At 51.1% G+C, this 27,181-nt stretch overlaps 11 protein-coding genes and 3 non-coding genes across 14 annotated transcripts; 8 read left to right on the forward strand and 6 right to left on the reverse strand.

Annotated features, from left to right (window-relative positions):
* Window positions 1-199: 199 nt before the first annotated feature.
* On the forward strand, window positions 200-1,336 carry QC763_305510 (uncharacterized protein; the record flags this gene model as incomplete). The annotated part of the gene is made up of 1 exon (XM_062910998.1): window positions 200-1,336. The coding sequence occupies one exon, from the start codon at window positions 200-202 to the stop codon at window positions 1,334-1,336; it is 1,137 nt and encodes a 378-aa protein (XP_062766994.1).
* A 198-nt stretch (window positions 1,337-1,534) lies between these two features.
* QC763_305520 (uncharacterized protein) lies at window positions 1,535-3,287 on the reverse strand. The gene is made up of 2 exons (XM_062910999.1): window positions 2,282-3,287; window positions 1,535-2,204 (listed from the first exon to the last, which is right to left on the reverse strand). Exons 1-2 carry the CDS (start codon window positions 3,236-3,238, stop codon window positions 1,824-1,826), a joined length of 1,338 nt encoding a protein of 445 aa, XP_062766995.1. The 5' UTR covers window positions 3,239-3,287; the 3' UTR covers window positions 1,535-1,823.
* On the forward strand, window positions 1,698-1,795 carry QC763_0053100. Its single transcript has one exon. It is a non-coding gene; the product is annotated as a tRNA-His (tRNA).
* A 606-nt stretch (window positions 3,288-3,893) lies between the features above and the next one.
* Window positions 3,894-6,592, reverse strand: QC763_305530 (uncharacterized protein). The gene is made up of 2 exons (XM_062911000.1): window positions 5,370-6,592; window positions 3,894-5,314 (listed from the first exon to the last, which is right to left on the reverse strand). The coding sequence occupies exons 1-2, from the start codon at window positions 5,790-5,792 to the stop codon at window positions 3,953-3,955; spliced, it is 1,785 nt and encodes a 594-aa protein (XP_062766996.1). The 5' UTR covers window positions 5,793-6,592; the 3' UTR covers window positions 3,894-3,952.
* Window positions 6,593-6,610: 18 nt separating this feature from the next.
* On the forward strand, window positions 6,611-6,708 carry QC763_0053120. Its single transcript has one exon. It is a non-coding gene; the product is annotated as a tRNA-His (tRNA).
* A 17-nt stretch (window positions 6,709-6,725) lies between these two features.
* QC763_305540 (uncharacterized protein) lies at window positions 6,726-9,465 on the reverse strand. The gene is made up of 5 exons (XM_062911001.1): window positions 8,432-9,465; window positions 7,970-8,376; window positions 7,770-7,916; window positions 7,341-7,711; window positions 6,726-7,284 (listed from the first exon to the last, which is right to left on the reverse strand). Exons 1-5 carry the CDS (start codon window positions 8,652-8,654, stop codon window positions 6,867-6,869), a joined length of 1,566 nt encoding a protein of 521 aa, XP_062766997.1. The 5' UTR covers window positions 8,655-9,465; the 3' UTR covers window positions 6,726-6,866.
* A 65-nt stretch (window positions 9,466-9,530) lies between these two features.
* On the forward strand, window positions 9,531-11,870 carry QC763_0053140 (uncharacterized protein; the record flags this gene model as incomplete). Its single annotated transcript, XM_062905786.1, has 2 exons — window positions 9,531-10,707; window positions 10,775-11,870. Exons 1-2 carry the CDS (start codon window positions 9,686-9,688, stop codon window positions 11,868-11,870), a joined length of 2,118 nt encoding a protein of 705 aa, XP_062766998.1. The 5' UTR covers window positions 9,531-9,685.
* QC763_0053150 (uncharacterized protein) lies at window positions 10,837-11,822 on the reverse strand (the record flags this gene model as incomplete). Its single annotated transcript, XM_062905787.1, has 3 exons — window positions 10,837-11,257; window positions 11,498-11,544; window positions 11,695-11,822. The coding sequence occupies 3 exons, from the start codon at window positions 11,820-11,822 to the stop codon at window positions 11,064-11,066; spliced, it is 369 nt and encodes a 122-aa protein (XP_062766999.1). The 3' UTR covers window positions 10,837-11,063.
* A 134-nt stretch (window positions 11,871-12,004) lies between the features above and the next one.
* Window positions 12,005-12,087, forward strand: QC763_0053160. The gene has a single exon. It is a non-coding gene; the product is annotated as a tRNA-Gln (tRNA).
* Window positions 12,088-12,151: 64 nt separating this feature from the next.
* Window positions 12,152-13,561, reverse strand: QC763_305560 (uncharacterized protein; the record flags this gene model as incomplete). Its single annotated transcript, XM_062911002.1, has 1 exon — window positions 12,152-13,561. The coding sequence occupies one exon, from the start codon at window positions 13,559-13,561 to the stop codon at window positions 12,152-12,154; it is 1,410 nt and encodes a 469-aa protein (XP_062767000.1).
* Window positions 13,562-14,214: 653 nt separating this feature from the next.
* On the forward strand, window positions 14,215-15,342 carry QC763_305570 (uncharacterized protein; the record flags this gene model as incomplete). The annotated part of the gene is made up of 1 exon (XM_062911003.1): window positions 14,215-15,342. The coding sequence occupies one exon, from the start codon at window positions 14,215-14,217 to the stop codon at window positions 15,340-15,342; it is 1,128 nt and encodes a 375-aa protein (XP_062767001.1).
* A 5,374-nt stretch (window positions 15,343-20,716) lies between these two features.
* On the reverse strand, window positions 20,717-22,054 carry QC763_305580 (uncharacterized protein; the record flags this gene model as incomplete). Its single annotated transcript, XM_062911004.1, has 1 exon — window positions 20,717-22,054. The coding sequence occupies one exon, from the start codon at window positions 22,052-22,054 to the stop codon at window positions 20,717-20,719; it is 1,338 nt and encodes a 445-aa protein (XP_062767002.1).
* A 400-nt stretch (window positions 22,055-22,454) lies between these two features.
* QC763_0053200 (uncharacterized protein) lies at window positions 22,455-24,659 on the forward strand (the record flags this gene model as incomplete). Its single annotated transcript, XM_062905788.1, has 2 exons — window positions 22,455-22,507; window positions 22,580-24,659. 2 exons carry the CDS (start codon window positions 22,455-22,457, stop codon window positions 24,657-24,659), a joined length of 2,133 nt encoding a protein of 710 aa, XP_062767003.1.
* A 491-nt stretch (window positions 24,660-25,150) lies between these two features.
* On the forward strand, window positions 25,151-26,749 carry QC763_305610 (uncharacterized protein; the record flags this gene model as incomplete). The annotated part of the gene is made up of 2 exons (XM_062911005.1): window positions 25,151-25,871; window positions 25,923-26,749. The coding sequence occupies 2 exons, from the start codon at window positions 25,151-25,153 to the stop codon at window positions 26,450-26,452; spliced, it is 1,251 nt and encodes a 416-aa protein (XP_062767004.1). The 3' UTR covers window positions 26,453-26,749.
* Window positions 26,750-27,181: the final 432 nt, after the last annotated feature.

Below are 27,181 nucleotides of genomic sequence, written 5' to 3' on the forward strand. Positions count from 1 at the left end.
ATCAGTCTGCAGTCAGCACGGAGCTCGGAGCGGATGAATTCATTAACAGAGGTTAAGTAAGCTGGTCCACGTCACCGGTATCTCATCATCATCCCAAGGAGAGCTGGTCTGATGTTTTTGCAATTGCAAGTCGTGGTGGAGATCGGACCTGGAGTAAGGAGAGGAATGCTGCTGTCCCATTCGGCAAAAGAGGACGGCAATGACGGGATATAAAACAGCTGCATCGCTCTCTCAACATTCGCCACCATTGTCTTTATTCACATCGACATCAATCATCATGAAGCTCTTGGCCCTCATCTCGGCCTTCCTATTCACAACCACCGCCCTCGCTCTCCCCAACAGCCGAGGAAAGCCCTCCAAAGGAACATGGCAAACCCTCCCCTCAATCAGTGACTTACCTCGCCAGGAACATGTCACTCTTGCCCTCTCCCCCTCCTCCCTCGCCATCTTCGGTGGCATTTTGCCAACCAACGACACCTCCTCCCCCCTCCCCTATTCAACAACCAACATCCTCCAAATCTACTCCATCCCCAATAAAACCTGGACCCTTGCCGCCCCTGCACCGCTAGCCCTCAACCACCCCAACGCCGCCGTCGTCGACGGCAAAATCTACCTCCTGGGGGGCCTAACCGAAGTCGACAACTGGGCCTGGAGACCCTCCCCTTTGTCTTTCGTCTACGACCCCAAAACTAACCAATGGGCTGACCTCCCCTCTCTCCCGGACAGTCATACTCCCCGAGGAAGCGCGGCGATGGGGGTGCACAACGGCGTTGTCTACCTCGCTGGCGGCCTCACCATCCTCCCTCTTATTCCAGAACTAGGACCGCAGCAGACGACGGATGTGGTCTCTGCTTTTAACACCAAGACCAATACCTGGGTTACGCTTCCCCCTAAGGCGAGGAGACTGCCGGAGGGGAGGGATCACGCTGGGGCGGCGGTGTATAAGGACAAGTTTTATGTTCTTGGGGGGAGGAGGGACGGGCAGGATAATGTTAGGGACACGGTCTATGAATTGGATCTGAAGAGGTTGGGAAAGGGGTGGGTGGTGAAGAAGGGGCGGATGCCTACTGCTAGGGGGGGAGTTGCTGCTGCGAGGGTTGGGGGGAGGGTTTTTGTCTTGGGGGGGGAGGGAAATAAAGTCAATGGGACGGAGGGGGTGTTTCCTCAGGTGGAGGTATATGATGTTGAGAGGGACAAGTGGGAGAGGTTGGGGGGGATGGAGGTGCCGAGGCATGGTACGAGTGCGGTGGGGGTGGGAGGGGGTGTGTATGTTCCTGGGGGGGGGGTTAGGCAGGGAGGTGCGCCGGTGAGTACTTTTGATGTGTTTTGGCCCTAGTATGGAGGTGATAAAGGGGTCTTTCGTTGCGGTTTTGGGGGTTGATCATGGATGGCTGTTGTACCTATTTGGGATCCATGGCAAAAGCAAGTTTGATAATAGATTTCAGCGATTGTTTTTCCGTGACTTGCATGCAACAAGGAGAAAACAATGTGAAATTTGTGGAACCAAAAGGACATCTTACCCACAGGGTAGGCCGGGTGGTATATATCTCTACAAATTTTCTGTCTAATATCTGTGTTTGTTGTGTGCAAATTTAAGTTCAGAGGCTACGGACATCTGTTCTGCACTCCCACCTCCCACGCCATCAAAGCCCCTAATTCCGCCACCAAAACTCAACAACAAACTCAAATACCTCACCGGGTGACTAGTCTAGTGGTCAGGACGCTTCGTTGTGGTTATTCGTAAGAATATCACATACGATCCGAAGAAACCCCGGTTCGATTCCGGGGTCGCCCATTATCTTTTGACTTTTTTTTTTCTCCCTTTACCCTCTCTGGTATCTCCACCCCTCCAACCCATCCCTCCCTGTATCAACCACCCCAGCCCTCTTCGTCGGTTCAGTGTTGAAGACCTTGCCAGCTTTTGTGTTGAGGACTCGACCCATGGCAACAACAAGACAAGTCACCATCCGGTCTCCGAACCCCCCAAAGGCTGGGCAGCGGTGGGGGCGGAGGGAGTAAGGCAGGTAGGCTTCTGTTTGGAGGGGGCTGAGGTTGTCGAAGCGGGAGGGGGAGAACTCGAGGGCGGTGGGACCCCAGATGGAGGGGTGCCGGTGCATGAGTTCGAGGTCGGCTTTGATCTTGAAGGAGGAGGAGGGGGTGTGGCGGTAGATGCGTTTGTTGGAGGGGGTGAGGCGGAGGCCTTCCTGGGGTTGGGTGTTAGTGGGAATGGAGTGAGTGATGGGGAGGGGGGAGCAGGAACAAGGTGGCCTATATGGTTTACTTTTGCCAGTTTGAGGGCCTCTCTCTCCTTGAGAGAATTCGTCCCGAGACACTCGGGAACAGAAGAGATCCTTGATGGAAGGGTAGGCGAAGGATAGAGGTGAAAGGCGAGGATGTAAGTGACCATGACGACGCGCCAAAGTGTTTCGTATTGGGGCATGATCATACTGAGGATTTCCTCCGGCTTTAGTTGGTCGAATGGCCAGCATAAACACCGGGGGTCCCTGCGTTGTAGGGCAGTGAGGTGGTGAATGAGAAGCGATGATATCACGGGTTTCTTCGAAGACGACTTGGCTTTGAGCCATTGGTTGTTGATTTCGTCGGTGATGATGACCAGTGAGTCCCGTGGCAAACTGTCCGAAGAGATCTGAAAGTTATCGATGAGCACGACTTTGAGGCAGGTTATTCGGGTGGCTTCTGCTAGGTGAAGGGGTTGGCTTGTGTCGCGGGGGAGTTCAGCTGTGAGAGTGGAAGTGGCTTTCTCAAAGAGCTTGATCCAGTCTCGGCCTGGACGGTTGATGATACTAGAGGCCATTTTCAGGAAATTCTTGTGGATCGAAGTTGAAGCGGTAGTTAAAGAATTAGTGATGTTGAAGGCAAGGGCAATATTCTCGTTGGCTGCTGCACGAAGGTGGAGGGTGTCTTGTGGCTTCGAGACGCCAGCGAAGGAAAAGTTGATGATTGACTTTTGGCCGTTGAGCCAGGTGTTGACGTCTTGCTTCTCAGGTCGTTGAAGCCACTGAAGCCAGGCTGGTTGTCCAAAGTCTACCGCTACGTGGAATAACCACAGAATCAACTTGCAGAGAAACACGCAAGTGATTCCCAAAATAGCCACGAAGCCGAGAAACATGCACTCGCCGGGGAGGTTCGGAAGTTCACAGCATAGATTTGGTCTCGTCACCTTGGGCGGTGTGCTTGCCCAAGCATCATGGGAGGGAGATAGGTCAGACGACATCATGAGGTAGCTGACTGGAGTCTGAGTGATGGGTTGAGCGTAGTTCTGAGACTGGACTTCGCATCGGGGATCCATCAGTCTCTTATTTCTAAATACACCAAAGTAATACTATCAAATCTCATCTTCCCACGCCAGTCCGTCCTGGCATCCCTCATTGTTGCCACGGTCATCAGCTGATGACCATTCATACCAGCCTCGAGGCGGGAGAGTGCAGTTGAAACTGCTACCAGCGTCGATAAATTTCATTCTTTGTTTGCCTGTCTTTGACTTTGACCAATGAGTCCAGTATTTTCGAGCTATTTCTGTGGTGTTTGCTTTGCTGTTCTGTCTTAGCGTTGTAGGCCTCAATTATGTGAAACCTCACGACGCAGCTCATGATGCCCAATGCAAAGATAAGAAGCGGCACGATACTAGCTTGTCAGCTGTTATCAGAAGTGACGATGCGATGCAGCTTGAGGTGCAAACAAAACTCGGGAACCGGTAGTTGAAGTGGTACACAGTCTGGAGCCGACCCTGACTGGTGCAAGGAGCCGTTGTTGACGGCCCTTGTCCTTGGCATGTCAGGAACACCACCCCGTTGTTCTCAAAGGACGTTGGCGGTGCTTGGAGACTGTTCCATCTGGAACCTTTGTAATCACTTGAATCACAAAAACAAATTCAGGGCTTTGTCTTGAGAGCAAAAAGAAAAAAGTTGAGTTCTATCGACAAGAAAGGACATCAAGGTGCCGTCTCGACCTTGCCATTCTTCAACGCGCCCGCATACGCCACTCCACCACCCACAGTAGGGTTCCTCGCCAACTTATTCTCCCCATCTCTGATCAAGAACTTTGCAATCTTGATCTCCTCCGTACTCCTATTCTTGAGATTTGGAATCCCAAAGAACTGCGCCTCAATAGCATCATACCCAATATCCATCTCAAAATACCCCCTATAATACAAATCCTGCCACTGCAACGTCGGGTTGTTCTTGATCAACAACTTGGAAATTGGATCCGTGATCAACCTCGGCACAATCCCCGTCAACGGACTGGAGCTGCTCACCGCACTCCCCGCCAACTCAACCCCCACCGCCCCCGCCCCGGTGTTCTCATCATACCCCTCCTCCGCCTTCCAAACCATATCACTCACCCAAGCCGCATGGCTGTCCCCGCTCAGCATGACCGTGTTGTTGATCTTGTTGTCCACCAGTGTCTTGTACACCCTGTCCCTATTCGCGATGTACCCATCCCACTGATCCAAATTAAACGGCTCATCATTAAAAACTCCAATCGTCACCCTGCTGAAGATCACCTGGTTGCCCACCAACCTCCACCTGGCCTGTCGATCACTCGACTCCTGAAGCTTGGTGTAGAACCAAGCCTCTTGGTTGAACCCCATGATCGTCCTGTTCACCCAATCAGCCTGCTCCTCCACCTCATTCTTATTCCCCCCAATAATCCCCCCCAGTGGCCCAAGAACGGTAACGTCCCGGTTGTACTGCCTCGTGTCAAGCATGATGAGATCAAACAAGTTCCCAATGGAGAAATCCCGCCAGATGCGCAAAGAGTCATCCATAGTGACCTGCCGAAGGGGCATCCACTCGAAATACGACCTCACAGCCGCCTGCTTCCTCAACCTGAACTCCTCCCCGTCGCTGTTCTTGGAGCCGTCCTTGTAACTGTTGTCAGCGACCTCGTGGTCGTCCCAGACAGGGATCCAAGGGAACTTTTGGTGAGACAAGGCAAGATCAGGATCGAGACGGTAGGAAGCTGTGCGCTTGCGGTAATCATAGAGAGAGTAAGTCTCCCGGTCAGGAAGAGGTTTGCGGAGGTCGGTGAGGCCGGCTTTGTACTCGTAGATGTAGTCGCCGAGGTGGAGGATGTAATCCGCGGAATCCTTGGCGTTGACGGCGGCGTAGGCGTTGAAGTAGCCTTCGGGGTAGTTGGAGCAGGAGTAGACTGCAAGCTTGATGTTGCGGGGGACGGTTTGGTCTTTTGTGGGGATGGTCTTTGTGCGGCCGACGACGGAGGATTTGGAGGAGTCGCAGACGTTGAAGCGGTAAAAGTAGGTTGTGAAGGGTTGGAGGTTTGTTGCTTCAAACTAGGGGGTGGGTGTTAGCCCGGATCTTTTGGGATGATGGGCGTGGGAGGCATACCTTGACTGTCCAGTCTACTTCGCTCGAGGTGTAGGCTCTGCCGCTGTTTACGACATTGGTCAAAGCTTCGTCTGTGCCAATGCGGTACTCGACGCAGGCGGCGCGGCTGCTGGGGGGAGCGCCCTCATCGCCATAGATGGGCACTACGCCCTCTGGGACGATATCTGAGGCGACGTTATCGGCTGTGGGGGAAAGTCTGGTCCAGAGAATAACGGAGTTGGCATATGGATCTCCTGACGCGATGCCGTGGGTGAAGTTCACTTCCGCTGCTGTGTACAAAGAGCCACTCTGGCGCTTCTGAACGTGGGCAAGAGGAACAGCGAGAGAGGCGTGGCGACGAGATGGTGAGAGGTAGGCGAGGTTGTTCTCGAAAGAAGCAGAGACAACACCCGCAAGGGAGAGGGCAGCTGTGAGGCGCAACATGGTGACTGTTGACTGGACCTCTTCGATGTTTACTGTGGCCTGAGTGTCAAAGTGAAGCCATCGTCAAAAGAAGTAGACCGAGACATCCTATTTGTACTCGCAATACTTATTTCTTCCAGTAAGTGCTTATGAACAGCGAATGTAAGGGCCTTGGATGGTCGTGCATATAACCTCGGGATCATACATTGTCGCCCTTGGCATGCTGGGGTCAATATCTTCAGCAGCGTTGATCAATTCTTGTTCCTGACTGGCCATGTCGGCGAACCAGGCATGTTCCATGAAAGGACGCCCAAAATGTGAAAATGTTGGGCCGTATTATCAGATCATGCACAAGAGTTGTGTTCCTGAGCAAGGCAGCGCACATCAGCTTTCCCTACAGGGGAATCGGACATGCAGGGCCAAGCCAATGAAGCAACCTCATGCCTGCAACGTGCGCTGTGCCATCTGGATCGAAGCTGTCAAAAGCCCACTGTCAAATCAGCAATCAGGTATTTGAAGGCCGATGAAGGCCGCCATCTTCGGGAAGGGTCCACTAGATGTAACGCTGGGAGGCTGGTGACGTTGTAGAAAGCAGACACCCCTGCCCGCTGTAGTTGGGAAGACGCCAATCGCTTAAAAACGTGCTGACGGTTTCGAAGACTCCTTCCTGAAGCGCATAAGTCTTGGAGTGTACCGGCGCTGGAAAACGAGATTACTGTGAATGCGGCATGTGATTTTGGTGAGTCTTTGGGGACTTGATGAAATTCTGAAGAAGCCGAAATGGAAAAAGTGTAAACTGAGAAGAAGGAAGCTCTAGGTGTGGATCAGAGCAAAATGTATGGGCGACCCCGGAATCGAACCGGGGTTTCTTCGGATCGTATGTGATATTCTTACGAATAACCACAACGAAGCGTCCTGACCACTAGACTAGTCACCCGGTGAGGTATCATTTGATGGAGGGCAGACATAAAGTTTGACATTATATCGGAAGCTCCACCGCCTGCCCATTTTCGCATTACCATACCCTCCAGGTGTGTCAGGAATTCAATGATCAGAAATGCCCCCTGGCTACAATCTGCATTATTCAATATTAGGTCAACCCCTAACAAGCTTCAACTTCCTTGCCTTCTTTGGATGATACGACAACAAAAACTCTACCAGTTTCATATCCTCCCTTCCAAAATCAGGATGCACCTTCAAGTCATCCCACCTCCGGATCATGCTTGCCACACTGTAGTAAAGTTCGCACATGGCCAAGTTCTGACCAATGCAATTGCGCGTTCCTCGGCCAAAGGACACAAGACACTTTTCTCTGGCGTGAACGGCGTCCACATCTGGATCGGTCCAACGTGTGGGATCGAACTTGTCTGGGCTCGGGAAGATCTCAGTGTTGTGATGCATCGACCAGGCACTCATGCTAACTACTGTGCCGGGTGGAAATGTATACCCGTCGAACGTGGCGCCCGCAGAAGGTACGACACGGGGTAGGTGGCCAGGTACACCTGGACTGAGTCTGTTCTGTGTCAGCGTGGCTTTCATCAACCGTTGTCACGTAGATATTGTACCTACCTTAGAGTCTCCTTGATGACCCCCGTCAAATAAGGCACCTTCTCCAGTTCAATCAAACTCATATTCTGTACAATAAAAGGGTCAGGTAGAGCCGTCTTCAGCTCTTTCCTCAACTTCCTTGCAATCTCAGGCGAGTCAAGAACCTCGTACAGCGCCCTGCAAATGGTGGCGCCTGTAGTCTCGACACCCGCTCCGGTGAGATTCACCGCGTCAGCAAAGACAACAGCATCTGGAAGCTTTTGACGCGACGGCAGATCCTTTGTCGTCTCAGAAAGCTCGGGATCAATAAGCTCATGAAAGATGGTTCTCCGAGGAGGTTTGATACCAAGCGCGATATCCCTCTTGACCTCCGCGACAGATTGCTGAACAACCTGTCAAATCTGCATTAACACCCGCCATTCCCCAGAGAAGTGGCACTGGGCGGCATACCTCTAGACTGTCAAACCATTTTCCAAAATGTGGATAAAGCTTCACCATCACCCAGTCCGGAACCAACCCAAAGACCGGTACCAGGGAGGGGAAGGTTTGGAACCAGGGGAAGAAAGTCTGAACTGCTCTAATAGCCTCCTGATATCCCTCGCCCCTTTTGTTCTGTTAGCCAGGCTTCAGGTTCATATCCCATAGCGGACTTGCCAGTCAGCCAAATCCATATAATTCCAGGATTTCGCATAGGCATACTCGGTGATGATATCGACCGTGAGTGCCCTCGTGGCTCTGTGCACATCAAACTCGCCACCCTTCTGACTCAGAAATTGTTCGGCCATCTTAACCAACTTCTCGGTTTTGTCTCTGACAATTTGTTCCAAGCCAAGAACGGACCTTCGGGAAAAGAATGGATTCATGCCCATTCTCCTCACCCTGTGTTCCTCATTCGGGATCATGGTCAGCATAACGGGGGTCTTGATCGGCCCCTCCATCGGTCCGTAGAAAGCAGGATCTTTGTAGAAGCTTGTCCTCAGGGAGTTCGAGTATATTGTTTCATAGTGCTCAGGTGAGGAAAGATGAATCTCGTTGGGTGAGATACGGATAATCGGGCCTGGGTGGTTCACATTAGAGATGTCGTTACTTGGGGGATTGCCGAAAGAATCAACCATATTGAGCGTGCCATATTTCCAAGGCATGTAATAGTTGACCTTCCAGAATACCTTGTTGGTAGAGGATGGGAAGGTAGGAAATGGCGTTGAAAAAGGGTCCAGGAATGGAGGCAAGAGGGGAAAAGTATCGTCGGTAGACTGCTATAGACAAACAGTAAATAACACAAACTTCGACAAGCAATGGCCAAATCGATATTAGAAGCGAGAATGAGAGCGCCATTGTTGTTGTAGTCGTTCTGGTTGTGCTTGTGAGCGTGAAAGAACGTTAAATAGGTATCAGGCGAGTAGTCCCGCATAACCTTGAGACCTGGCATGGGCGAGAAGATGAGGTTAAAGACAACTCCTCCCAATATTGAAGAAATATGTCCAGAACTATCACTCTTAATACATCCAGTTTTAGACTGGCTTCAACAACACAAGCGAGCTCGCTGCATGAGCCACCATCTCTGATCACTAAACCCCCATGCCAATATAGGGAAGTGTAGTGCATCTTGTGAGTGTGTTGCAGGCCAATAGTCTAGGGTCTCCGTTCCCTCAGTTTGGTGAAGTAGTGAAACACTAACACATGTGTGCTTTGTGAACAGGTGCCGAGCTAATAGCCTTATGCATGCGTGATTCAGCCCGCAGCTTGCCGTTGTTCAACATTCCCATCTCACAGCGATACAACGGTTGGTGTCACCTTTTATCGGATGTTCGGAAGTCACATCGTGGTTGTGGGGGCGGTATCTCTATCTAGAAAGGGTAAGAACTTCGTGCCGAATGCCTGGACAGAGATAAGGGGAACACACACTTTTTGTTATGCAGCAGCACTGATGGTTGTGTAGCCGATCATTTCTCCTCGTAAACAGATGTCAAGACTTTGATAGAGAGAAAAGGGCTGCATCGTGCACTTCGAGGGTAAGCGCTATTGAGCTGCCAAGATAAAGGGTGCTTGTTGTATCATGAAATAGTAATGTGAGTCTGTCGGTCGCTCAATTCGAGTAAAGAAGAGGGCCGTCGGGGACTCAGATGATATCGCCTTCATGTTGAGTTACTTGTTGCCTGGAAGTATGTTTTACGAGTTTTGGGAAGACGGCCTTGGGGTGACGAAGTGCAACAGCGCACCTTCCTATTGCCGCTCCAGGGCGGACTTACCAGCGATGATGTTTGATGCGATATCACGTGGATAGGGCACAGAGCCCAATGAGCAGTGCTGCCTAATCAGAAAGCGCTCGTTCCTTCCACTCATCAACATCAAATCTTTTCATCACCATGGCGCAGTATTCTATTCCCAATGTTTCTATCCCGGATTTGTGCGGATACTGTTCGAGGATCCCGTTTGATCTGCTACACGCAGATAGCCACATCTCTTTTGGCAACAACTCAACTTGGGATATCGGCACTGCCTCACGAATTCGAACCAGCACATGTCCGGTCTGTCGACTGGTTAGCGAGCTTCTATATCGACACGCCAAAAGGCCAGTCTACTTCAACTTCAACCCCGACTCTACACTTCTTTCCATCAAGTGGGACTATGGTCTGGACCCTGCTTTTCCTAGTCGAAGATGTTTCTTAGTTGACAGGGCCGACTCGTCCCGGCCAAGGCATGCTCCAATTGGGCTCTGCTTTCTTGCGGCAAACCATAGGGATCATGGTCGAAGCAATTACTTGCATTATGAGCTTTCGAAAACGGTTGACATTGAACGCACTGCCAGGTGGATCGATGAATGCTCACGCAAACATCAATGTGTTGTCGCTCCAGCCGGGGAGTCATTTGAGCAAGCCTATCCAGGTCTTCAGTTTCTTCGCTGCATTGATGTCAAGCTCAATTGCGTGGTAGAACTGAATCGCATAGTACCATATGTGGCGTTGAGCTATGTCTGGGGCTCCGTCCCCAACTTCAGGATTACAAAGGCCAACAGGAAAGAACTCAAGTACCGTGACAGTATCAACAAGGCTTGGAATCTCATCCCGGAAACAATTCGTGATGCCATAACACTTACCCGGAAGCTCGGCCTGCGTTATCTGTGGGTTGATTCTCTATGTCTAGTTCAAAATGACCCTAGCGATCTTGAGCCAGGCATCGAGCTCATGGATCAAGTGTATGAACGGGCATGGGTTACTGTCGTCGCCGCCTCGGGCTTCGACGCCAATGCTGGGCTGCCTGGCATTGAGACGGGCAGCCGAGAGGGAGGGTGCTTGGCTCATGAAATCAAACCAGGCATCTTCCTAGGAAAGATAACAAGCATTGGCCTCTCAATGCATGAGAGTCCGCACATGACCAGAGCGTGGACGTAGGTCTTTCTTCTCTACAATACGTGAACCATACTCTGAGCTTTGCTGACATAGTCGCCGTTTTAGGCTTCAAGAGCGCATTTTATCGCGCCGAAACTTGTACTTCTTCAGAGACCAAGTTGTCTTTCGGTGTAACAGGGTCGAATATCATGAAAGGCTCAATGACAACCTCGCGCAATTTCACCAGGTGGTTCCCCGAGCCATGGATCATCTAGGGGAGTCTGCCTTCACTGCTCTACGAGTGTACGGTAGTTTGATCCGCCAATACTCAGGCCGGTCTCTCGGCAACGACGCAGATGTGCTCCGAGCCATGGGAGGCATCATGAGGCGAGTGTCAATAAAGGTTGGATATCCCCTAGTCCAGGGCTTGCCAGTCGCGCATCTCGATATTTTTCTCCTGTTCAAGGGTAACAATGTTACTCGACGGCCTGGGTTTCCAAGCTATTCGTGGGCTGGCTGGCGAGGGGAGGTGCGGATGATATTTTTGGAGGAGTTTGAAAGCCAGCTGAAGATTGACGAATGGTTGGAGAGCCATAGGACTTGGATAGTCTGGTACACCACCGATAGCAGCGGGAGAACAATGTCAGTAATCGACCAAATTAACCGAACTCACCACCGAACATTACAAGGCGCCACAGATTGGAGAGCAAGCCGGCTCTACCCTACTGAACCGCGTGTTTCATTCCAAGGGTTTCAATCTGGGTTGTCATTGGAGACGCTGCCGAGGCCAATCTATAACCCTAAGCCGTACCCAATTTTGAGGTTCTGGACATGGGTGTTGACACTCACAATCCAAATGACAGATGTCTTTACCAGTGACGCTCGACTCCTCGGGGCTAATGGTGAAGATTGTGGATGGATGAGTCTTGATGATTTGGGGGGTTCAGAGAGTGACATCATATTTTACGACTCTGAACCAATTGAAGTGGTTCTTCTCTCTGAGGGGTGCCCACAGAAGACATTTCGGAACGATGAAAAATACGTACTTGACGCTTGGAGGCCCACAGAGGTAGAAATTTGTGACGGCCTCCATTATAATGTTATCCTGGTGAAATGGGATGGTGGAATTGCCGAGAGAAGAGGGTATGGCTGGATCAGAAAAAAAGCACTGCATCTAGGCTTTGGTCAGGGGCCTCATTGGAAAGAGATTAACCTGGGATGAAGGGGGTTGAATGTGGAACCTCTTATGACTCAGCATAGGTTTGCCCTGGTGGGGACATAACTCCATCCCACACAACGGGCAAGGAAAGAGAAGTTCACACAATTTCTCGGCCATTGCAGCCACAGAACATTCCAGGTTCTATAGTGTAGCGGTTAGCACTTCGGATTCTGAATATCAGAGCATTCCGGCAACCCCGGTTCGAGTCCGGGTAGGACCTCATATCATCCATCATTTTTTTTGCAATTCATGACTTTCCCATGTCTACAGCCTCACACAACCCTTCAATCCTTTCTCACAGTTGCTATCTTGTCTAAAAACTCTTTCCCATCCTCAGAATGCACCCAATCAATCCACATAACCTCCATCAAGATATCCCTCACGTCAGTCCATCCCAGTTCACTCTTCCCACCTTTCATCACCTCCACAATCTCCCTTCCCTTCTCAACCAACAGTCCTCCATCCTCCGCTGTCCCGTGGCTACCAAGCGCCGATATATACGCCACAAACAAAAACCACAAACTTAGGTTACCGCCTTGTTTTTTGGTATCCAGATTCTGAAGGCATTCTCTCGCCTGCTCCTGCAGATGAGGGAATCTGAACGGCAACCCCTTTACATGCAAAAAAGTTGTAGTGGTAAAAGCCAACATACCCACACTCAACAGTCTTTCCTCTGCCGTCATCGACAGACCGTCTTCATGACATAAAGCCAACAACCTGTACTGCACCGAGATCAGCGTCTCAAGATACTCAGCCGCCCCGATCTTGCTGCCTATCTGCTTTGCGAGATTAGCCGCGCGAGAGAATTCCCGGAGGTCAAGGTAGACGTTCAACAGACGAGGGTCAGTGACAAAGGACATGTCCCATGCTGGTGCCCCGGTTGGTTTGGATGAGCTGGACTGTGGTTGAGAGGATAAGTAAGGCTCCCAGGAGAGCCCCTCCGAGAAAAACAGCGGCTTTACACCGGTCGACAGGGCCAGGCCAAGATCGGCTCTCAGTATCTTTGACTGCAGTTGGGGGTTGTATTGAAGTGCTTTTATTCCTCCTCGGACCTCGACGATCTTGGAAAGACCTTGGAGATGTTTCCGTGCGTTGTCGTAGTCGCCGAATAGGTCAGCCATCATGGCTAGGGTGTTCACGGTGGTGATGGTTGAATCTGAAGTTGCGAGGCAGGCGTCAAGGAGGTTCTGCCGGAGGCGGGAAATGCATGTGGTAAGGTGTTGTAGAGTAACATTGCCAAATTCTGCTGAGCGGCGCCAGTCGAAGAAGGCATTGGTTGAGAATAGGGCCGAGTGAAGGTAAGCTTGGTCATAGGTGAGGTATTCCACCCACTGACGACTGTCTGGCTGGACGCAGGTCTCGACGGGATAGGCGGATTGTTTGATGGTTGTGAAGAACTGGAACATGAGTTCCTGCATGTAGGGTGCCAGCGGGGTTATGAAGGCAATGTGGCTTAGGTCATTGCCGACTCGTGGTGGGATGGAAATCGAATTGGGAGAGTAGTCTGCGACTTGGCAGTCGTTGATCCAGGAGCGAATCAGGGGCTTGTCTTTCTGACTGGCCCGCTTTCGATTCTTGCCTCGCATGACATGGCTGCGGATCTGTTTCCTGGATGCAGGGTCGATCTTGGCTGATGAGTTGACTATGAAAAGGGGGGTGTTCGAGTTGGGTGCGTGGTTTTTCCTTGCCGGCATGTTGTTGGATCGGTTCAGCGTTGCAGTATCTGTATCGACAAAAACGATGTGACGGCTGTGTGAGACCGGCAAATTCTTGCCAAGTATGACTACGAGCAGATAGATCGAGGTGATGATTAAACTCGCAGGACAAGAGGAAGCATGTTTGGGAACAGATATGGAAAATGCAAAAGTCTTGGGAGCGGAAATAGCGGACGTCGAAAGGCATCCAACATGTCGTCGTCTGTCAGCTTGAAGGATGGACCCACACGGGATTGCTTTGCCAAGACACGATTACTTTCCCCTTCGGGAAAGGTGGATCTCGGAGAGGTGGGACCGGCACGGGCCCGAACGTTCGGCGCCAGGGAGCTTGATTATGCCTTCCTCAACTTTCAGCGAGCTTATTCATCAGAACTGAAACCCTCGGCGGCGAGGCTAGGTAGTCGTTACAGACCAACAAGGCCCGCCAAGCTTCAACTACAATCCCAATTCGGTAAACAGTCGTCTCCGGGGTCGCCGTCGTCCTTTGTGTCTTTGTTGCTTCTACAACTCAGCTCTCGTCGATCAAGACGAAAATCTCCTGTATAAATCACCCAAAGCCCCACATTCTCCATGATTGAGTAGTCAAATCAGCGTTCTATCCCAATCGATAGTTCAAACAAAGCAACACCGCCATGACGCCATCTTCAACCTCCTCTGTATCCCTCGATCTAGGTCGCCCAATCCAGTCCGCCACCTCCATATTCATTTCCTCCCAATTCCGCACCAAGCCTCAGCGCCTTACCCTAACAAGATCCACCTCGTTGGCAGGCAAAACAGCCCTCATCACCGGTGCAACCACCGGACTGGGCTACCATGCCGCCCACGACCTGCTATCACTCTCTCTTTCCCACCTCATCATCGCAGTTCGCAACACTGAGAAAGGAGAAGAGGTCGCCTCAGATTTCCGTCGCAAGTTCCCTTCTGCAACCATCACATTCATGCACCTCGAGATGTCGTCCTACCCCTCCATCCAATCCTTTACTTCCGCCCTGTCAGACAAGCTCTCAAGCACCGACATCACCAAGCCCCCTCTGGACATTGCCATCCTCAACGCTGGCGTCGTTTCAGCAAACCTCAGCCTAGACCCTATCACGGGAAACGACCGTGTCATACAAGTCAATTACCTCGGCACATTCCTCCTAGCCATCTTGTTGATACCCATCATGCGATCTGTCTCTGGCGGCAACCCAGGTAGACTCACCATCGTCTCCTCTGGTGGTGTATATAACTCCAAACTTTCCCCACCTTCCCCCGGCGTCCCCTTTCTGTCATCGTTCAACAACCTGACGACATCCCCTTCGTCGAATGGGAAAGGAGCATACCAAGCAATGAACCACTACTTTGTATCCAAGCTCCTGGGTCAGATGTTTTTTGCCGAGCGGATCCGGAGGGGTTATCTCCCGCCCTCTGATCAACTCATCACCAACCTTGTTGATCCAGGTTTCTGCAAAGGCACCGAGTTGCAGAGGGAGGCAAGTGGTATTTTGCTTGCTGGGGCGATCAGGTTGGTCAAGGCTATTACTGCGAGGGATATCAAGGATGGGGCTTGGACGTATGTGGATGCTGTCGTCACGAAAGGAGCAGAGAGTAATGGTTGCTTTGTGATGGATTGGGAGGTTAGCCCTTTTGGATATCAGATTTATGAGGAAGGTCACATGTCAGTCATGAAGCTACTCTTTGAGGAGACTATGCACGAGTTGGAACTTGCGGGGATAAAGACTGTCCTCGAGGAATTGAGGGCCGCTCGGAAAGGGTGGTGACCCCTAGGGGTGGGCACATGATACTGGGAAGCAAGAATGACAAATGAGACTAGATAACTTCCCGCTGTGCGATATAAAAATCTTGCTATCACTTTAGCGTTTCATATTTATACCCCCGCCAGTTGTGAGTCAACAAATTTGCTTGTGGCGTTCTTTGGAAAGTGCCCGGTTCAAGATGTTGCAAACGAAGGTCCTTTGATAGGCCCATAAAGTCTTGTTCGGTAGTGTGTTCTAGACCTTGAACTAGATGTTTGCTTTGATGTTATCATTAGCTCATCACTCACAGGACTGAACCACACGCAGTTGCCGCGACGATTGTGCAAAGATCTGTTGGCCCACATCTTGGGTCCTCCTCTATGTCTCATCATGGAGTTTGAGGGTTTGTGAACTATTTTAGGTAGGCGTGGTTACGTTGGATGGGCACGGATGAACAGCGCTTGACCCGGCATTCCTTTCGAAGGACCCTGGATTTGCATGCTTGCTCTAGGGGACCTGCTCCTACCTATTACATAAGTGGGCGGTAAACCCAGGGTCCAGTCTAAAAGTCCTGGGGATGAGTGGGCTTGAAGGAAAGCGGTTGTGATGACAAGATGCATTGCAGCCCAAAAATACAACACGAGTGACATCTTTGCCGTTGATGATGATGTCAACCAATCAGAGGTATAGGATCGCCGGAAGAAACGCTCTCAGGTAATTCGGGTTCTATCTCTTTGAAGCTTGCAACCTCAGGTTGTTTTATGCCAGTGGGATGTCAACAAAGGTCTGGGAAAAGGTGATGCTATTGGTGACGCATGGAGAGAAGAAGCAAGAGGCCGTGGTCCAGGTTGCAAGATGAGGAGGAGCAAGACACACGCAGTGGGCTTACGTCCACGCCCCACATGGCTTGATACTCGCATTCATTGGCGTCCAGGGTGAGGTTTTGATGAAACTTTGTCAATTACCTATACACTTGGTTCTGTCTGCAACGAGTTGGGTATCTGTAGATGCTTCATGTTAATCAGCATATCAAGCTTTGAAGAGGGCAGGGCAAGGTCTTTCATGTGAAGCCTCGCTCTCTAAGACTCAACACTTCAATGGTGGGCATTGACAACATAACCTGATACCTAGCTATGTGATTTATTGGACCATTGACATTGATTTTAACAACACGCATCTTTCATGATTCGTACTGCTGGGTATTATAAGCGGAAGTCTTTGAGTTCTAGATTGCGAGCCATCTTGCTGAGGTGTGTAGGATTTGGGTGGATATGCATAAGTTACTACTGGTAATTTTGTTCCACCCGGTTTCTCTCGACTGCCACACACTGGTTAGTTGAAGAGCTCTTCTCACACGCCAAAGTAACCAGAATCCTGCTTTCTCAGAGTCCGTGACTAGGCTAGAGGCTTTGATTGGATTGGTAAGGTTGTGCAAAGATGAACCGCATGAGCCCGTGAAGAACAGGAGCCACAAACTTGAACGGAAAACGCGGTTGGGATTTGGTGAGAGGGATAATTGTCTGAGCTGATGAAGGGTATTTCCGGTCTGCCCAGATCACTATAAAGAAGCTAATCTTGTTCTCTATCTCTTCCTTTCAGCTCTGAACCCTCAAATCGTACGCATCACATAAATCGGATCATCAGAACTGCGACAATCCACCACCATGCCCTCAATTCCTTACCTCTTCGTTGACGAAGAACAGGTGTACTGGACCAGAGAATGGTACCAGGCCTTGACCAAGAGCCGCTCTCTGTACGAACGCTGCCTCATCAAGAGCATCACTCATGTCAAGAATCTGGACTCTATCGTGTCCCATGAGTACCTCCAATTCATTGTCGATGATCAGGATACCTCGTCCGAACCAGAATCATCGCCGAACGCCAGACAAAGCAGGACCAAGTCATTCTCGGCAAGTGGAAGGCTTCTAAATGGGAACCGCTTTCGCCAGGTTCCAATGGGTCCTCGCCCTTCAGCTTCGGCTCCAGTTCCAGCTCCAGCTCCAGCTCCAGCTCCGACTCAGGTGGAACCCAGACCGTCCTTCCTCTTCCGCTTGCATCGCTCAAGTTTGAGAACGATGTCGATTTGAACGTCGTGGATTTCGCGGAAATACTTTACACCACCACAAAGAAGGCCCCGGAATACAGCATCTTTTTTCGTCTCCACTGCTACTGGTGCGCGCGGACCGTTTATGAGTCCGTGAAGGCTTTGAGGTCCCTCTCACGTGAGAAGGAATGGCAGTTCTCTTGGCTTCGATGGAGGCTTGTATTTTTTAAGTCTGATTACAAGGTTGGTCATTGGTTCCATTCCACATCATACTTACCTAGCCCATCGTTGTTGTCGAGCACTGGAAGCTAACCGGGGCACCAAACAAATAGGTAACCACCGAGGAGTTCGAGACGGAATGTGAGACGAACATGCAGCTCGAGCCCACCGCTTCTGCAGCCTCCAACCTGCGTGTCTTTGAGGCCTACATCGGGGAGATCTGGGGCCCTGACTTCAAAAGCTTCGTGGGCGACGATTGGAACATTTATGTAAAAACCCAATTTGTTATTTGACCATTGGAAATGACTTCTGACAAGACCAGGCTACCGAGATCGCCCGTTCTGATGCAGCAGATGTCGAATCTGTCCGTCATGAGGTACCTATTCACCCGATTTACTTCCACCTTTTGTTTTATTCAGTACTAACCAGACTGGTGCATGACTCAGTTTGAGAAGTCTGTTGCTGAGGTCTGTGACAGCAGTCTCAACATGCCTTCATGTGAACTAGCCATCAAAACATTCGTGGCGTGCCAAGAAAGAGGTAAGATTGGATCCCTTTTTTTGTCGTTCACTTCACGTTGTCCGATCTTTTCACCAATCGCTGACATTTGCTGCGGAAAAGGAGTCCGAAGTGGCATTGGCAACATCTCCAATGCCTGAAAATTCGGATATGTTACCTTCTGGTTCCATCGTTATAGGTCCTTCTCTCGAGCAGCAGGATCTACTCGATCGTGCTTTGAAGGCATCTGTGGGAGCCATCGTTTTCGAAATTGCTGCATGCGTCAATGCTCCTTGCGCCTCCATGCACCCTGAACTTCATGTTGACGATTCTGACGAAGGCCAGGCGGAGAAGTATTCTGAGCTTGCTGTTGCCAAGAGCTGGACTTGGAAAGCTGGACAAACCCTTCGGGTTCGGTTCCTGGACGGCACCCCCGACTGGCACGAGAAGGTCAAAACCTATGCACGGCAGTGGCTTGCCTATGCTAACCTGAAAATGGACTTTGTCGACGAGACCGATACGGATCCTGTGGAGATTCGCATTTCCTTCAAAACCCAAGAAAACCCACAAGATCCTGTATCGGTACGCTCAGTCGGGGCATGCCTCAGAACAAGGCCACAATGAACTTGCAGGATCCAACAGCTGGTGAATTTGAGGATACGGTCCTCCATGAATTCGGGCATGCCCTTGGTTGCGTACACGAGCACCAATCCCCCGCCGGCGGCATCTCGTGGAACAAGAATCTCATCTACCTTTTTTAAGGCATTGAGCCGCGCAACTGGAGCCAGGACCGTGTCAACCGAGAGATCCTGTACCAGTAAACCGATGAGAAGGTTCAGGAGATGAAGATGCAGTGGTCGAGTTTCGACAGGCGGTCGGTCATGATGTACGAGATCAAACCCTGGATGATAACCAACGGCATGTCTGTCAAGCGGTGCCAGAAGCTTTCTGCCTGGGACAAACACTTCATAGCCATCTCTTATCCCCCCGAGGACGAGGCGAAGACGGACAACGTCAATGCTCTTGACAAGAACTTTGGGTTCCCCTTGTACTGGGCCGCAGCGGGTGGGCATTACGCCGAAGTAAAAGACCTTCTCACCAAAAGCGGGCCAGACGCCAATTTCCGGTCTCTGTTTGACTGGACTGCGCTTCACTGGGCGGCAGGCAATGGACACGAGGGTGTCGTAACCCTCCTCCTCTTGCACGTGGCCAAGGTTGACGTCTTCTCGGACACTCGTAAGACGCCGCTGGATTTGGCGCGCGTTCATGGCAATGCTACCATCATTGAGATGCTTGAAGATGCAAGCAGAGAACAGGCATTGGCAGCGGTGGCGGCTTAGGGGAGGGCCCCCAGCATGTTAAGGATGAGCAATAAAGATTGATAGCTCTGTTAGAAAGGGTATTCGTACAATAGCAATAGATCAGGTTATACAAGGTCTCTATGTTTCCCATAGGTAGTTTCTTACAGGTAGGTAGACTTTCACATAGCATAATCTTGAAGAGAAAGAACTACCGCCGTGCATACACTGAAAAAATTGTGAGCATTGAGAGAAAACGCCCCCACTCCATGTCTTTGAACAACCACCAAGTCCAAAACAGTCCAAAAACCTCCTTTTATGACTTGATCAAATTAGCCAGGCTCCCCACCCTCCAAACCCCAAGTTCCTCACTCAATCCCCCCACGCACCCCCCCTCCCCCCCTCACTACAAAAACAACCCCCCCGATCACCAAAACAGCACCCTCCCCGATCACTAAAGATGCAACCCCCCCTATCACTGAAGATACACCCGTTCCTATCACTGCAGAAACATCCCTCCCTATCACTGCAGAAACACCCGCCCCTCGTCGAAAAGAAACAGCCCCCTGTTGACGACCAGAAACATCCTGGCCTGCTGTCGTGAACGGCGTACCGCTCGTCGTTGAAGAGTTTGGTTAGGTTATCTGGTTGGGGTTGCATTGGTGGTTGGGGTGTGTACCCGCAGGTGTGAGGACGGGATGGAGTACAAGACTGTTGGGGTTTGGGCTGGTCGGACTGTGACTGAGATTGGGAATGGGACTGAGATTGAGATTGGGAATGTTGCTGGATGGTTGTTTCGTAAGAAGGAGGAGGATCGGAGGGGGAGGCAGGCTCATCTTGGGAGTTGTAGGGGGTTGTTTTGCTGAGTTTGGCCATGTTTGCGTGATGAATGGATGCCTGGACGAGATATGTTGGCGAGATTCTTGAATTGAATTCAGCTGAATGCAGGCGTTAATAAACACCGATCTTCAAAAATGAAGATGTGCAACCGAAAAGAACTGATGGACCAAAAGTGCGAACATGCCCAGAGAATTATACCCAGCATATAGGATCTTGTGCAGTACTTATGCCGGCTGCCTCCAGTGTTGGCGCCGCCCAGCAGCAGTGGTATGACGTTTCCATTCTGGAGGTTGCTCGGATTGCTCGGGTTCGCACCAATGAGAGAACCGACAAAGGTACGTTCACATTTGACCAAAAGCTTCAGACGCGTCATGCCACACTTTTTGGTCTGATGGTAAGTCGGGTGATTATCTGACCGAATTATTTCCATATCGTGTATAGTTGAGAGTTCTAAGCTAATTCAACAACATGTGACAGGCCCCAGAAATACGCCAAAAGTTCACACATTTCCAAACAACCCTTCAGGAGTCGTCAGCTTCGTCGCCAAAATCACAACCCCTCCAGCCAGACACATGATACCACTGAATAGAGAAGCCTCCAAATATCCCCCATATTTATCCAACAGCACCCCGTTGACCGGCGGCCCAACCAAGATGGCGATAGAACCAACGGCCAAACCCATCCCAATGTAAGTCCCCAAGTTCTGCGGATTAGTCGTGCAAGTTGAAAACGCAGCCGAGTTCGCCGACACAATCGTGCCCGATGTCAACCCAATAAACACAGCATACACCACCAACCCAGCCGTATCAGTAGCCTTGGTCAAGCACAGGACCACAATCCCCGTCGACAATGACCCAAACCCGTAGATATTCAGTTTCCCATATTTGTCGGCCAGAATTCCTGGTAGGATCCTCCCAAATGTCGATGCTCCATTCACGATAGCCAGCAAATACGACGCCAAGATCTTGTCCATCCCCTTCGACACCGCATACGAGGGCAGAAAAAACAACGGTGTAAACATCCCCAGCAATACAAAGAACCCGGCAGCGACCAACCCCACAAACCTCAGCTCTGTAAACGCTGACCATAGGAAGAACTTCGTCTCTCTCGGCGGCAACCTCGCCCTCAGCGAAAAGCAACAGAACACCATCATAGGCGCCACAATGAACCCTATCACCCTAACCGACCACCCAAACCCCAGACTGGTATCATTCAACATCTTTCCCAAAGCAATAGGGAAGACAATACCTCCAATGCTACTCCCGCTAACCACCAACCCCAACGCTGCAGCCCTCTTCTTGTCAAAATACTGTGACACGACCGCAAAAGCAGGGACTTGTATCATTGCCGACGCTAATCCCGTCAAGACCCCCTGAGCGAGCATGAGCTGATAGTATTCTTGACACAAACTCGTCATCATGATGGCGAAGACGTAGAGGATAGCTCCGATACGGATGACCCATGTCCCATAACGGTCAAAGAGTGGACCCGAGATAGCCCCAAAGAGAAACTGCATGCATGCCGTGACAGAGCCGATCCAGGATATTTGATCGGGGGTATGCGATGATAGCTGGTGGGTTCCATAGTATTGGAGAAAGATACCGAAGGAGTTGACGATGCCGAGGCAAGAGAAAAAGATGCAGGCTGCGCCGAGGGCGACGAACCAGGCGCGGGCGCCGCCGTCGGGGGCTGGGCCGTAGAGGTCGGTGAGTGTGGGAGGTGTAGATTCCGAGGTCTTTTCGAGGTCTCGAGGTTGGTCGGGTATGGGTAGCTTCTCAGAGCTGCTTCTGGAGGATGTGCTTTGAGAGGGAGCCGAGGGTTGACCTGAGTCTACCATTGTGCTGAGAGATTGCTGTTGGTACCAAGTTAGAGAAACCAAAACGGTAAACCAACAATATGCGACAAGTGTAGAAAAGAAACCCAAGGCACCGGTGCCTGTACCAGAATTTCCCCTAGGGGATGCCGAGACAGGTTTTTATATAAACGCCGAAGAGGATAGTTGAATAAGTCGCCGAATGTGGATAAGGCCGGGCCGGAGATAAGAATCGCGGACTCGGCATATTGGGTTGGGTGAGCGAGGCCTGGACCAATGACGTCGGGCTGTTGGCTCCGAAGGACTGAATTTCCCGAGTGAATTTCCTGAGTCCTCGGTTAATGTGATGTGAAAATCCCGAAATCTGTCAAAGATGTCGGACATTGTCTTTTATCGACAGAATTTGCCGGCAGATTGAATCGAGATGGAGCATACTGGCCAAGGTGGTGCTGTTCGACGACGGAGAAGACCTGCCGTGTGAGTTGTTCCTTTTCAGTAATGAAAGTTGAGAGTTAGGAAGTCACGCTAACCACAGAGTTCCACTGACAGCTCCTGCATCACTTGCAGAAAACGTAAAATCCGCTGTGATCGGAAGGCGCCATGTGGAAACTGCCTCAAGTCGAAAGGCTCCAGTTGCTCTTACCGTGACCCTCCCCTCTCTCCTCCAAAGGCCACCACTCCCAGAAGTGCAACCTCGCTGCCAAATGACTGTGTCGACGATGAGAACGCCGAACTCGATGTGGCCAGCTGTTTCTCCATCACTACTCCTCCAACGCCACCATCTCTTGTTAACACGACTAATTTGGGCATCGCTGGCACATTTCACATTCACCATGAGTCCCGGCAGGGACAACCGAACGTCGGTGCCTTCAGCATAGCACACAAGACCCGCTACTTCGGCCAGAGCCACTGGGTCAACAGCATTACCCTGGTTCGAGACTTATTTGCGATCCTTGAGCCACACTTCCGCAACAATTCTTCTCCTATCGTCGGGTGCATGCTGGAATGCAAAGGTCTGGCAAAGACATTGAAGTCTCGAGTGCTCCCTTGTTGGCCGTATGAACCACTCTTCGACGTTCCGCCAGACCACGACGATCTGTTACGGAACTACATCTCAACATCAGAAAGCATCTTTCGTGTGATGCATATTCCCTCTTTCACTCGAGATTTCCATGCTCTCTGCACATCGCCAACTCCGCCGACTAATGCGGCCTTCATTGTTCAAGCCAAGCTTGTCTGTGCCATAGGTGCGACTAATACTGACACGGTATTGCGACAAGAAGCCACACAATGGGTACAAGATGCACAAACATGGCTCTCCAAGCCGGACTTCAAGCATCAACTTTCCCTTCAACATCTTCAATCCCATATTCTGTTGCTTCTCGCCCGCAAAGCTGTCGGTGTAGCGGAAGACATGATTTGGATCTCGGTTGGCTCGCTCCTCCGCACAGCCATGTACATGGGCCTGCACCGCGATGGTGTCATTGGAACATCCCCTAATACAAACCTGTTCACATCAGAAATGCGCCGCAGGATCTGGAACACTATCCTCGAGCTATCTGTCCAGTCCAGCCTGAACTCTGGAGGTCCTCCCTTGATATCTCTCCAAGACTTTGACACAAAGCCTCCATCCAACTTGAATGATGAGGACTTGCATTTGGACCAAGCAATCCCCAAAGCAGACGGAGTATTTACCTCTACAGCAATTTCCCTCGCCCTTCGAAAGACACTCCCAGTACGCCTCGCCATTGTCAAATTTCTCAATGATTGGTCTTCACCAGGCGATTACCCAACCGCTTTGAAGCTTGATTCTGATTTCAGAGCAGCATACACACTTCTGGCCAAGTTCCTATCGCACGTTTCTCACTCCAGCAATGCGCCACTCACAAACGTGAACCGCGAAGCTGTCGTGAACCACATCAATCTCCTGCTTAGACGCTACCTTCTCGCCCTCCATCTACCTTTCTTTCTCCCCTCTCTATCCAGACCAGAGTTTGCTTTTTCCCGGGTGGTTGTAGTAGATACAGCACACCGTATCTGGCGAGGTGTCTTTTCTACTTCAGATATTGGCGCAAGCAATGTCGCCAAATCATCCGCTTGTTTTCGGACCGTTTCCATGCAAGTTATCATCGTTCTGTCAACTCATCTTCGAGCGCAAGCTGCCGACCCAATTTCCGGGGGCTTGGTTAGAGAAGACTTGGTGGCGATACTTGAGGAGGCAAAACAGTGGACGTGGAGGTGTATTGAAGGAAGAGAGACGAATGTTAAGGGGTATCTGTTCGCTTGTTTCGTGAAGGCTAATGTGGATGCTATGAGGGAAGGCTTGACCGAGCCTGAGGTGGTGAAAATGAGTCTTGAGGCGGCAGAAGAGGCTATTCGCAAGGCCCGAGAGGTATTGAAAGAACGATTGCGATCCTTGACGAACATGGAGCCATCGTGCGGGCCCGCAACGGTGTTGGGGAATCAAGGTGAGACTGTTGATATATGTGACGGTAACAATGAATGGGAGCAGCCTCAACAGACCTTTGACTTTTTCGGGGGCAGTGATGATTTACAAGGTGGAACGGGGATGATGTTGGCGGATGGGGATAATTGGTTTCTAGATTTTGGAAACGGGCTTCTTGTTTGATATTATGCTTCTATGGATGACCTCCGAGTCAACATGCCTTGGGTCCCGAGGGGGTGGTAACTGCCAGTGGGAATTGTTGCGGAGCGGGTAGCTCCTGAGATGACGTTGATGAGGGGTCAGGTGCGGGACGGCCAGTGATATCATCCCGTGAGACACTTCCAAAACACATGTCCTAAAAGAAATGATGCCACTGCAAAACAAACAGCGCGTTCCCGAGCTCAGCGAAAGAGATGTTTCAGTGATCAGTGACGGCAACCAGTCAAACTGAGCGCTGGCCCATGTGATTTCCCTTGTCAGTGTTGCCTGCCGCCATCACCTCAGGCTGCCAGCTGGTTGGGCACCGGCGCCAGCGCACCTCCGCGAGCCCAACGTCATGGATCCAACTCGCAACAAGCGAACGTCGCAATAAAACAGCACTCACTCCGCAATGATTCTCCGTTCTGAAAGCAACTTTGATAACCGCCCCATCGTACATTTCCCGTCTCGTCGCAATGCTGCTGAATCCAATCCACCTCAATCACTTTCACCAGCCCTCCCCACCACCTCCACCACGGCAACATGTCGAGGAAGTGGACCCCTTCGAGGCCCTCTACAACTCCCTTTCCAACCTCACCCTGACCCCCACCACTCTCATCCCCAGAGCCCCAGCAGCCGTCAGCAAACCTATCGCTCCAGCGCCAGTACCACAACCTCAACCAGCCATTGTAGATAAGCAACAAGATGAGCAACGGATTCCTGTCAACCTCATCTTTCCCCCAGGAGACAACGTCATATTTGCACACTCTTCATACTTTACCCGTCCCAAATATGCATTCCAACCGGACCTCCCCAGCGTGCCCCAGGTGCGGGGACAAGCTATCCTCTCACATGGATCTCTGCCATTACCATCACCATACTACCTCCCCGCGCCACAAGCAGGACTGCTGGTCAAGTATGGCGCAGACACCGCGGTTACCTCGACTGAAGCCAAGACATTAATGACCCTCAAACGGTACCTCAGCGACAAGGTCCCCGTCCCCGAAGTCTTTGGCTGGCGACGGGACATCGGAACTGGGGAGCGAGTCCTCTACCTCTCCTTGCCATCAGAGGAAGTAACACTCGAGCAACAATGGCCATATCTATCCGACGCCCAGAAAGAGCACGTCTGTCTTCAGATCAAGGATATGGTTAAATCATGGCGTCGTCTCCAGCCAGGAGGAGTCGAGGTAGTCGGTGAGTTCCGCTCCCCCGTTTTTTGACCAACAGCAACTGACCCCCGGGAAGCAAGCATAGACAACACCCCTCTCAAAGACGAGATCTTCCAATTTCCCTCCTCCCCAGGCCTCAAAATCCCCGCCCCAGGGCCTTTCCCCAACGTCTCCAACTTCCACAGCTATTTCGTCGCCACAGCCGTGGCCCTCTCCCAAACCAAGCAAAAAGATGATACCCCCGCCAAGATCAACTACCAACCTCATCATCTCCTCCCCGACAACGTCCCCATTGTCTTTACGCACGGTGCTCTCCACCCAAGAAACATCATCATCTTTATGAACGAACAGAACCAGCCAATGGTGACGAGTGTGATTGGCTGGGAGCAAGCAGGCTGGTATCCCGCCTACTGGGAGCTATGCAAGGCAAGATATGAGTGCTCCAAGCCAAAAGAGGAAAACATGTCGTTGACAGATTGGGAGAGCAAGTACTTGCCTGCGATTGTCAACTTGGATGGGTTCGGGATGGAAGAGCAGGGGTGGAATGGGAGGGCGCTGTGCCAGTATTGGGACTATTTTGTTGGGTTGATGCATCGGTGGCAGTGAAAAGGGTTCACTTTTGTTGTATTGTATCTATCCGCCATGAGTAGGGACCGGAAGGCATGCCACGGAAGAAAAGCTGGTGACGTTAAAACACGCGGGATTACATTGTTAAATATACCAGCCTCATGTGTCATGAAGGAGGTTTCGAGTATGTATCTGAACATGAACAAGAGGCATCAAAACATTATTGACCCCACCTCCAAAAATGAACCAGTCCTCTTCAACTGGTGAGGGCACTCCTTTACCATATCTGCCTGTCTTAAATGAGCTGTGATCGCCAAACTTGACCTCCTCCCCCCCCCGGCACAAAGTGTACCAGGTAGGAGGACAGGGAGCTACGAAGGGGCCGTCTCCTTTTCAGAGTTGCGAAACCCTACGTCATATAAAATGGAGACTGCCCTGATTCATGAGAATATAAACCCTAAATGATAGCAAATATGGCCTTTAAGATGATCCAACAGCCCATCAAAGAGAGTCAGGAGGCCTGTTACTACAAAAATCACCATTTCGTCGAAGAATCAACGCCGCCGACGACGACGAAAAATCGAATATAACACCTCGCGCGGTGGGCTATCGGCATCAAAAGATGGCCCTGGGAAGGACCGCGAGCACGAGTGATGTTACGCGCATATTTTCGCATACGCGCGCGCCGAACACCATGGCAACCGATGCAGCCAACGCCATCGAGCATCTCGAGCCGGCAGCTTTTCCATTCACCGGCACCACGGCCTG

The sequence above is a fragment of the Podospora pseudopauciseta genome, chromosome 3 (assembly GCF_035222475.1).
Source record: "Podospora pseudopauciseta strain CBS 411.78 chromosome 3, whole genome shotgun sequence".
NCBI lineage: Eukaryota > Fungi > Ascomycota > Sordariomycetes > Sordariales > Podosporaceae > Podospora > Podospora pseudopauciseta.

What these genes read in the sequence shown, in the direction of transcription:
- QC763_305520 (XM_062910999.1), bottom strand. Translation starts at nt 3,238, where the DNA reads ATGATGTCGTCTGACCTATCTCCCTCCCATGATGCTTGGGCAAGCACA. An exon ending in AGGCCCTCAAACTGGCAAAA is followed by an intron (nt 2,205 to 2,281) that starts GTAAACCATATA and finishes ACCCAACCCCAG; the next exon opens with GAAGGCCTCCGCCTCACCCC.
- QC763_305540 (XM_062911001.1), bottom strand. Translation starts at nt 8,654, where the DNA reads ATGGCGCTCTCATTCTCGCTTCTAATATCGATTTGGCCATTGCTTGTC. An exon ending in AATATGGCACGCTCAATATG is followed by an intron (nt 8,377 to 8,431) that starts GTTGATTCTTTC and finishes TGAACCACCCAG; the next exon opens with GCCCGATTATCCGTATCTCA. An exon ending in AATGGTTTGACAGTCTAGAG is followed by an intron (nt 7,712 to 7,769) that starts GTATGCCGCCCA and finishes CAGATTTGACAG; the next exon opens with GTTGTTCAGCAATCTGTCGC.
- QC763_305530 (XM_062911000.1), bottom strand. Translation starts at nt 5,792, where the DNA reads ATGTTGCGCCTCACAGCTGCCCTCTCCCTTGCGGGTGTTGTCTCTGCT. An exon ending in AAGTAGACTGGACAGTCAAG is followed by an intron (nt 5,315 to 5,369) that starts GTATGCCTCCCA and finishes CCCACCCCCTAG; the next exon opens with TTTGAAGCAACAAACCTCCA.